Below are 9,336 nucleotides of genomic sequence, written 5' to 3'. Positions count from 1 at the left end.
TATATATATATATATATATATATATATATATATATATATATATATATATATACTGAAGCACCATTGTAATTTTATGAACATTGAATGAAATGAAAGAGGTATATTCAGAAACTGTGTATTCTTAGATTCTACACTACAAACAATGCACGAGACTTCAGAAGTTTATGGTAGTGGGTGAAACTGTGTATTCTTAGATTCTACACTACAAACAATGCACGAGACTTCAGAAGTTTATGGTAGTGGGTGTTGTGGCAGTAGTTATTGCTTGAGGATTCTCGATCGCCCCGTCATCTGGTTTTTCTTCGAGGCGGGGCCTTTTGGTGCACGCCGGCTTCTCAGAGTCACTACAATCAGTAGCCCTTATGCTTCAGTGATGAGGTGCTGATGAGTCAGAATCACTGCAATCAGTAGCTTTATGCTTCTGTGACGAGGTTGTTGAGTCAGACTCACCCGGTTGTGTGGGTGATACATCAGGCCACCTGCTGATAAAGAAGGCTATTGTTCCGACTCATGAATGTAATTGGTCCTCGGAGATGACAAGGCTTATGGAGAAAGGTAGATACTGCCGGCTTTCTATTGTTCCTTCAAGATCTTCCGCAAGTATTTCTCGTGATCATGTATGTTTTTTCCTGATCATGTTTATTTTTTGCTCTTATACATTAATGAAGGAGGAATGAACTCCTTTCAGGATGGACGCAAGTGATCATTCATTTTGTTTTAGTACAAAACAACAAAATGCCTTGTCGTTTTCATGCTCGTGCTCGTGTTGGCCCGCCCGTTTGACACCTCTACTACGGTACTAAGATGAAGTTGTTTAATGCTGGTCATGTTTTGAACAAAACTTATTATGCTGGCCTTTGTCAGTTTTAACTAAAAATCAACCGTAGTTTTACCACTGAAAGACAGGTCAAGGGTTTACAACTTGGATAGGATTGACATTCTGATGGAGTTTGGCGAAAAATTAATGACTTTGAAATGTCGAGATATGTTAAGCTCACAATATCATGCGGCATTAGTATATACGTGATAAGTAAATATGATACAAACAACATTAATATCGCGTTGTTTATATGTCGTCCCTTGAATATACTCATCGTGGCAGGTACAATTTTAAAAAAGATCGAGATTTAAGTACCTACTCTCATCATAAGAAGTACAGCAGTGCAAAAAAGCACCGTCAAAAGGAGTCTTTCTACACCAGCAGGGTTGGTGTATGTTTGGTTAAAATTTGCTAGGCCCTGTGTAATGTATGATTGAATGATCATTGTAGTTCTTAACACAAGCCATGTGGCGATAGTGTTGTACACTGAAGTTGGTCAGATGCTGTTTCAATATTTCATGTTGTAGGAATTGTTTCAATATTTCATGTTGTAGGAGTTGTTTCAATATTCCATCAGACGCAATTGTGTATTGCGAATGTACGCTTACAAGGGTCAAAGGTCTTCAAAACCCACTGCACCGAGATGCCATCTCCGATTGGCAAATCCTATTCTTAAGGAGCACCCACACCTACTCTTTCTCCAACACTCCAAAGCAAATTCGTGAGCAGGGTCTCAACATTTTATGCAACAAATGGATTTTGACTCAAATAGCTGATTATCAGAATGATTGAACTAAAAAGTTGATTTGCTCTTCCTCTAATTACTACTTTCTGTCAAGAGATACAAATCAAGCAATATTAATTCAATTGCTAATTTTAGCTACAAAAAGTTCGGAAGTTCTATACATGATACAAACAATGGACTTGAGACTCTAGAGGAATGGTGTTGTGGAAGCAGTTATAACTGAGGATTTTCGACTGCACCCTCATCTGGTTTCTCTTCAAGACGGGGCCTTTTGGTGCCTGCCGACAGCTCAGAGTCACTACAGTCAGTAGCTTTATGCTTCAGTGATAGAGGCGATGATGAGTCAGACTCAGCCAGTTGTGGGAGTGATACACAGGATGATGAAGAAGGCTGTTGCTCGGACACTTGAATGGAATTTGTTGTGAGAGATGACAAAACTTGCGGAGAAAGTAAAGCACTGCCGGCTTTCTGTTGATTCTCCAAGATCTTCTGCAAGTATTTTGCGTGATCCTCTATGCGTAGTTGAAGGGCCCTTTGAACCTATGTTTACGATGCAGGATATATAAGATTGAAACCGAAACTTTTTTAAATGACTCAAGGTCTGACCTACGTATACCATGAAACAGACATGCAGCCAGAAGAAAAATAGGAAACATCAACTGTGATCAACTTCAAATGAACTCTCACCTCAAGCTGCTCATGCAGTTGCTTCTGAACTTCCATTTGCAGGCGCAGAGCCTCCGTGATGTGAATGCTCCTGAGACAAGAAAGATGAAGTTTCACAAAACAAAATAAATCCAAACATCTGTTGAGAAAACTAGATATATATGAGAAGCAATACTGACCCTTTTCTACGTCCATCACTTTCGTTAATGGTTGAAGTAGCTTTCTTTTCTTCAGAGTTAGAGGCCTTCTTATCTAAGGAGTGAAGAGAAAAGTGCAGGTCAACAATTTGTATGAACATTCAGCCACCTATATTATCTGAAATCAGATCTGATCTTCTATTTAGCTGAAAAACCATCCTGTCAGACTATCTAGTGACATTTGATAAACATGATCAATCGACACCCCAAACTGAAACTATCAACCAAGATCACATTCTAACTCGCTGAAGCCAAGGTAAACCTAAAACTATGCTCTTCGAGAAACGAAGATTTCAAACCAACTACTGCATAATCATATTGGGGCCTGGTTAGTTCAGTTCTCATGTTGCAGCCAACTAGCAAATAAATTTTACTTCTAAAACAGAGCTCAATTGCTGAGATTACGACTTGACAAAAGCTATGATTTACTTTCAAAATCTGTTCCTTACCCTCCTTTTTCTCTGGCATGTACCTGGCAAGCCGGTATTTCTGCAGATAATTAGAAATTAACAATATACTGTCAAATAGCTAAAATAAGTACCAACATTTTACTCTTACATCACCGAAAACTTAAAGATGAGTACCTGTAAGTGACTTTTCACATGATAAATGGTTAAGCCCTCAACATTCATAGCCTTTAATACACCTTTCGGAGTGGCCTCTGCATTTTAAATTACACTAGTGAGCGCTCCATAAAAATCAAAATAATGTTGGTAACTTCTGTAACCGAGAAATTTGTAATTTGATTAATAGAGTAACTTATACAACTAGGGCTCCCATTGAAATGGAACGAAACCCAAGTTGAAAGTAGAATAGATGGTGCAGTACTTACTTTCAGCCCCATCAAGCCTGTTAACAGCCTCTATAAAACGCTCATGGAGCTCAGGTGTCCATCGCATTCTTGGCCTATGTGCAGAAGCTGGCCCAGGAGAGGGGTGACTTGAAAGAGCATTAACGAGTGGCGCTGTCACGCAAGAACCCTTACTACATGTCAATCCTATAGCTGCGTTTGGTGAGGCTTGAGGAATCTCATATATTTCCTATAAAAACAACATAATGGAAGGCAAAATTACTAGTAAATATATGGCAAGATAAATGTTAAATATCACCAAGAAATTCGAAAATGATTTAAAAACAAGCCATCTATAGTTCATCCATATCCAAAACTTATGTGATTAAAACTAGAAGCCAGTAATATCTCTAAGTTGTTAGCAAATCCTGTTTGATCAAAATGTAACTAAACATGACTACATTTTACTTACATCAAGCCCGGGATTTTCTCCATTGTCCGTGATAGCTATGTCAAGTTGATCTGACAAAAATTGTAACTCTAATTGTTCTGTAAGTGCTAGAGTGTCACTTCCACAACTAATATCATGGAAGCTTCCATGAGAGGCATCTCCATGCAGATTAAGAAAGTCTTTCATGAGATCATCAGATTGTTCATCATCATATTGATTGCTCATATCCTCACTAAAAAGCAATGGTGATTTTGAATCAACAGCAGAATTGAACTGGCCGTATGCTGGAGGATGTGGAAGAAATGGAAATTTCCCAAGCTGCCGAGAGGTTTCAGAGCTCGATGAAGAAGACTGATACAAACTGGTACAGAAAACAGAAGAACGTGAAAATGGGCTCTTGGAATGTTGAACAGGAGATCCTCGCATATTAGTAGGAGAGCCAAGAGATTCTGCCCGTTTGAAAGGAGACACTCGTGGAGATGAACATTTACTGGCCGTGAAACTCCTGCCTTCTGATTCACTACCCAAAAAATCATGTATCGGGGAAGGAGAAGTACAGTACGACGATGTGACTCCTTTCGTAGTCTCACTTTGTGGTACAGAGATGACACCATGGTGACTCATGATTGCAGATGGAAGCCCAACCTTCATCAATCTATCAAATATGCGGTGCAATATGCCGACTTCTATTGGTGGAAATCTCTATATCTAGATTGAGAATAGATACACTGAATTAGAATTAAAGCTTCAACTTGATTAGCAAGATTGAGATATGGTAAGCAAAGGGTTTTAAGTTCAAATTCCACCCTAGGAGCCAGGAGAACCAAGAATCTACATTTCCACAAATAAGAAGTTTTCTTCAACTCAATCTACAGGGTAATAAAGTACCCCCACACCAGATGGTAGTTTCACTAATAAAAGAATCACGAACGAGTGATTGGGGTACATTTAATTGTATGGAGAAACTAGACCACCAATACGGAGGCGAAAGGAACTAACTCAAATCTAAATTGTATAAATAGAGCATTGTCCTCTCAGTTGGAAGACCATCTTCTAAGGTAGAAGATCTGCAGGAAAGACCACCAAAACAGGTGATCAGCATTATGGCATGGCATCTAATAACAAGACGAAAAAGATGACAAAAACATACAATCATTTTGGTCACTGATGGCACACTAACCTAACAAAACCAGAAAACCGTTCACGAACACCTTTGCAAATGCAATTTTTTTGTCTTTATAGCATCTGATAGGTAATGCACCAAGTATAGAGCAGAAAACTAATTGCATATTGATCACCACATCTGTGAGTTAAATTTTCCTAAAATACCAGTTAAAGACTCCCGTTTACAATGTTCCTCGATTCAAATAGTTCTTAAAGATTATATCTCCCATTTCTCACTCGCAATTTAAACATTTCAAAATATTCGTGCCACAACTTCATTTTGTTGTCAAATTCCCTCCACATGATTCTTCAGGGCACGCAACTATCAAATAAAACAACTTTGAGCCTCTTTCCAATGGCCCTCTGCCATATCAAACCCTTCTGTTGTTCCCTCCTTATATGCAGAATTTAACCAAAAACTTTTGTTGCAATACCAAAAGACTTCCCGTATATGTGGAGGTTGAAAATGGCTACAAAACCCTCCCAGTTGAACCATAAGGACAAAAAATTGCATTCATTTTGTTACTTCAATTAAAAAATTATGCCGTAGAGTTCATTTAAGCCTCAGTTATAATTTCTCTAACCTTGGCCGAAGATTCAAACAACGACTTAAACCAGCAAAAATTCAAAACAGCACATGGAATCCTCGACCGAGGATCACTAATATCTTATGGAAAAAATGTTTAGCTTTGGCCACTTGTAGAAGGTTAAAACTGTCAAATAGGATGAATGGCCTTTTTCCCTAAACCAATGGGGTCAACCATTAAAGATTGAACTCAACAGCCTATCCACAATCCATAGGATGATTCAGATTTACCCTACTATCAAGTCAGAATGCGAAAGTTTTCACTCTAATTCATACTTTTTTGAAGACCAAGTTCATAATTATTCTGAGTAATTTGGAGCTCTACACTACACTCTTCGATTCATGTTTCTTTAAAACTGAGTTTTCATCATTAAAAAAAAAAAAAAAAAAAAAAACGAAAAAAATTTCAAAAATCAAAAGAAATTAAAACATTGTAGCATGGCAATAGGCTGTCAGTAATTTGAAAATATTGTCTCATATACTAATTAAACAGAAAGCAATATAACTCACCAGAGAAGAAGAACAGTCACTGATTCGGAGAAAAGCGACCAACTTGATGAAAATTTTCCAAATTTACAAAAACCCAACTTAGAAAAGATCCCCACAAAGAAAATCTTGCAGAAAAAAAAAAAAAAAAAAAACAGATAAATACAGATATAAACAAACAGATACATACATTAGACATAGGAAACAGAAAAGAGATAAAGTTGTAGCACAACCAAGAGAGAGAGATTGATTGGATAAGAAAATATACGGACCTGCGGGAGGGGAGAGATCTCTGAAACAGAGCAAATGAAATGCTGACTCACAGAGACACATATAAATGTCTCACAATGTAAAACCAACAACGTTAACTTGTAAGGAAACTTGGGTTTTGAAACCTCTCCCTCTCTCTCTCTCTCTCTCTCTCTCTCTCTAAATTAAAAGATGAAAGCATTAAGCTCGCAGTTGGCTGAAAAAATAATGTTCTCAATTGCTGTTTGCTGTTTGCTGTTTGGGTTCGGCTGCGCGTAAATGATTGAGTTCGAGCATGTGGGGACAAGATGGTGAACTTGGTCACGCGCTTTTTGAGGGGGAGGTCAGTCCACGCGCCAATTGGAGGTCACACAAAATTACAAATTAGTTTCTCACAATTATCAAGTGGTTGTCTGTTCCTTGTCGCAATTTGATGTCGTCACCCTTGATTTATTCCATTTTTGTAATTATCACAGCAGCACTACAATAAATCTAAATACGTGCTATTCCCGCATTTTCTTTTTGGACTCGGCTTTTTTGGCCTTCTAGTTTTCATACATTTTCATTCTTTTTTATTTTATGTAATCATGGTTAAATTACATCGATATTTTATATTAATTTTTTATATAGAGATAATAAAACAAAAAATAATAGTGATATAAAATATTGACGTGGCTTAATTGTGGCCGCACAAATAAGAGGGGATGAGAATGTATGGGAACTGGGAGGGCAGAGACGTCAGGTCCTTTTTTTTTTTTTTTTTTACTTTTTGTGTATCTTTCTAAATTTTTAATCGTCCGATCTAATAAGTTTAAGAAGATAAAAAAATATAAATTAACAAAATTTGTGTGTAAAGTAAAAATAAGTATTTAGATAGCATATCCATAAATCTATCCGCATAATCCTAATCCTAATGGAAGACATGATTAATCATTTCCATCAACTTTTTAAAACTCCTTCCTTTCTTTGACAAATTTTTGCAACCTGCTTTACATATACTCCTTTAAATTAGTCCTATCTTATTGGCAATGCACGCACACCACACTTCTCTCCGACATATCCAGTCATCATTTGGTGTTTGTCTTCAGTATTTTAGCCAACCAAGTAGATGGACACTTCTACTTTTTAAACAATATTCACCATTTAATTTTTAGAACTAATTTTCACCGTTAACTTGTTCGAACTACTCAATAGCTAGTTTGGGACTATTCAAGAAAATTTGATCTTTTTTAAATCAAAGACATTGCGGAGAAATCAAACTCAAGATTTCAAATTTATACTATATATAATTTCTTTGGGAAAACTACTGAAACACTTAATATATATATATATATATATATATATATATATGTCGAAAGATAATTCAAATTTGAATTTGGTGGATGCGTCTGCTGTTGCGTACATGTGTATGCATGCATTAGTTTTTGGTTCTCAAATCATGCAAAAGAAATATCTACGAATATAGACGAGTTGAGTTGAGGTAATCGGGGGTAGTTGTTTGAGTCCAAAGCTGGCCGAAGACTTCAACATTCCTTTGCTCTTATCAGCTTACAATAAAAAGGGGTTTGCACATGTAACACTTTCAACATAATTAGATCAGCCTACTTTTTCTAGGCGGGGCAATGGAATTTCGACACATAAGTTGGTTAGTATACGTATTATTCTCGGGTGCGTAATTGGGATTAATAATATATTTGTGTGAAAGCCAACAATTTTGTACACTTGGGCAATTTATTTACGGGTAGAGATGCATTTTGACAATTACTATTTACTGAGTTATAATTGTCTTTGCCCAATTGACGGAGTAATTATTGCCTTAATGGGGTGGAAGTGCTCTAATAGGGATGAATTCATCTTACCCTTGTGGATAGATTTTCAAACAACTTAAAACTGCCCTCGTTTAACAAAAGTATCTCTTAACAAAATTCGAAACAGGACTACATTTCAAAGAAACAATTCTGTAAGTAAAACCAAGGCTTATTACAATCTAAATAATTAAAAAAAAAACAAAAAACAAAAGAAAAGGAAATAAGAGTCACGTTCCATAAAATTATCGTAAACAATGGATTATTCTGGTGGTTATATGATCTTATCTACATTTCAGGTTTAACTTTTCCTCACCCCTTAATGTAAATTTGTGTTGAAGTTCACTAAAATAAACTAAAAATAAGAAAAAAAAGATAAAATATATAACTCTTCCGTTTGGTTCATGAAGGATAAAATATAACCTGACAAACGAAAAGAAATACTTGTGTGATCGAGCTTGAAAATACCCATGTCGATCTCTCATTCCATTTCTATTAGCATCCAAGAGAATCCTTCACCTAAAGATTCCATAAAAATGTTACCCACTAGATCCTCTAAGCCAATTAGACAGCAAATTGAAAAATACTTGTAGTGTGAACTTAACAAGAAGATCAACTAATTAATCAGTGATACAATTAAAGATTAGGAAGTGGGGCTTCTCATACGCACCTTGGTCTACTAGCTATTTCAATCATTCTCTCACCTTTTATATTGTCATCAGAAAATTGTGTCCGTTAGTTTTTAAGGATTTTATTGTCATTAACATGCATATATACTAGCCTCAGACGGTTTATTTGTGAAAATATATGTATAGCCAGAAAAGAATCACACCGAAAATCAAGACAAGTTATAATTGTTCAAGTTGACCATGTAATAATAGCGTCGGCAAAGTTCAATTTAGCAAGAGATTTTTCAATGTGATTGGAATACGGTATGGTACTCCATGTGTTATTATATAAATAGTGGATTATATGTATTAAAAAGTTAATAACATAAAAAATAATATTTCTCACCACTTATACAAAATCACATAGTGTATCACTCGTATTCCCGTCACAATAAAAAATTTCTTCTATGTAGCCACTCTATTTCTTATGAATTGGTTCTTTTGTATCATGCATGGGTAACCGAACAAAGTGCATTGTTTTTGTACTTCCCGTATTACGAATAGCATCAGGAATTTTTTAAATAAAAGTATAGGGAGGTTAAAATATACCAAATGATCATGACTTTGTGTTTGTTCAAATGCCAAATTTGACATTGTGTGACCCTATCAATGTGTAATTTACTATTAGCTCTATGTTCCTAACCAATAAAAATAAGCACACATAAAAGCAGAAGACTCCACATATGTTTTTAACAGTATCTTCTACCCT

The 9,336-nt window shown here is 36.0% G+C and overlaps 1 protein-coding gene across 5 annotated transcripts; it reads right to left on the bottom strand.

Annotated features, from left to right (window-relative positions):
* Nucleotides 1-1,559: 1,559 nt before the first annotated feature.
* Nucleotides 1,560-6,408, bottom strand: LOC137740236 (myb family transcription factor PHL6-like). 5 transcript variants are annotated; one of them, XM_088700206.1, is made up of 9 exons: nt 6,178-6,408; nt 5,930-6,033; nt 3,691-4,377; nt 3,261-3,468; nt 3,013-3,089; nt 2,878-2,917; nt 2,411-2,483; nt 2,253-2,322; nt 1,560-2,105 (listed from the first exon to the last, which is right to left on the bottom strand). In XM_088700206.1, exons 3-9 carry the CDS (start codon nt 4,318-4,320, stop codon nt 1,779-1,781), a joined length of 1,425 nt encoding a protein of 474 aa, XP_088556332.1. In that variant the 5' UTR covers nt 4,321-4,377; nt 5,930-6,033; nt 6,178-6,408; the 3' UTR covers nt 1,560-1,778. The 5 variants fall into 5 exon arrangements, with proteins under 5 accessions (XP_088556332.1, XP_088556330.1, XP_088556334.1 ...); XM_088700204.1 differs by having other exon boundaries at nt 3,691-4,736; nt 6,178-6,404; XM_088700208.1 differs by having other exon boundaries at nt 3,691-4,736; nt 5,930-5,971; nt 6,178-6,369.
* Between the last annotated feature and the right edge of the window lie 2,928 nt (nt 6,409-9,336).

This window comes from Pyrus communis, chromosome 9 (genome assembly GCF_041283825.1).
Source record: "Pyrus communis isolate YQ-2024b chromosome 9, ASM4128382v1, whole genome shotgun sequence".
Taxonomy (NCBI): domain Eukaryota; kingdom Viridiplantae; phylum Streptophyta; class Magnoliopsida; order Rosales; family Rosaceae; genus Pyrus; species Pyrus communis.
The sequence above is the reverse complement of the archived record's forward strand: the minus strand, read 5'-3'. Positions and strand labels throughout refer to the sequence as shown.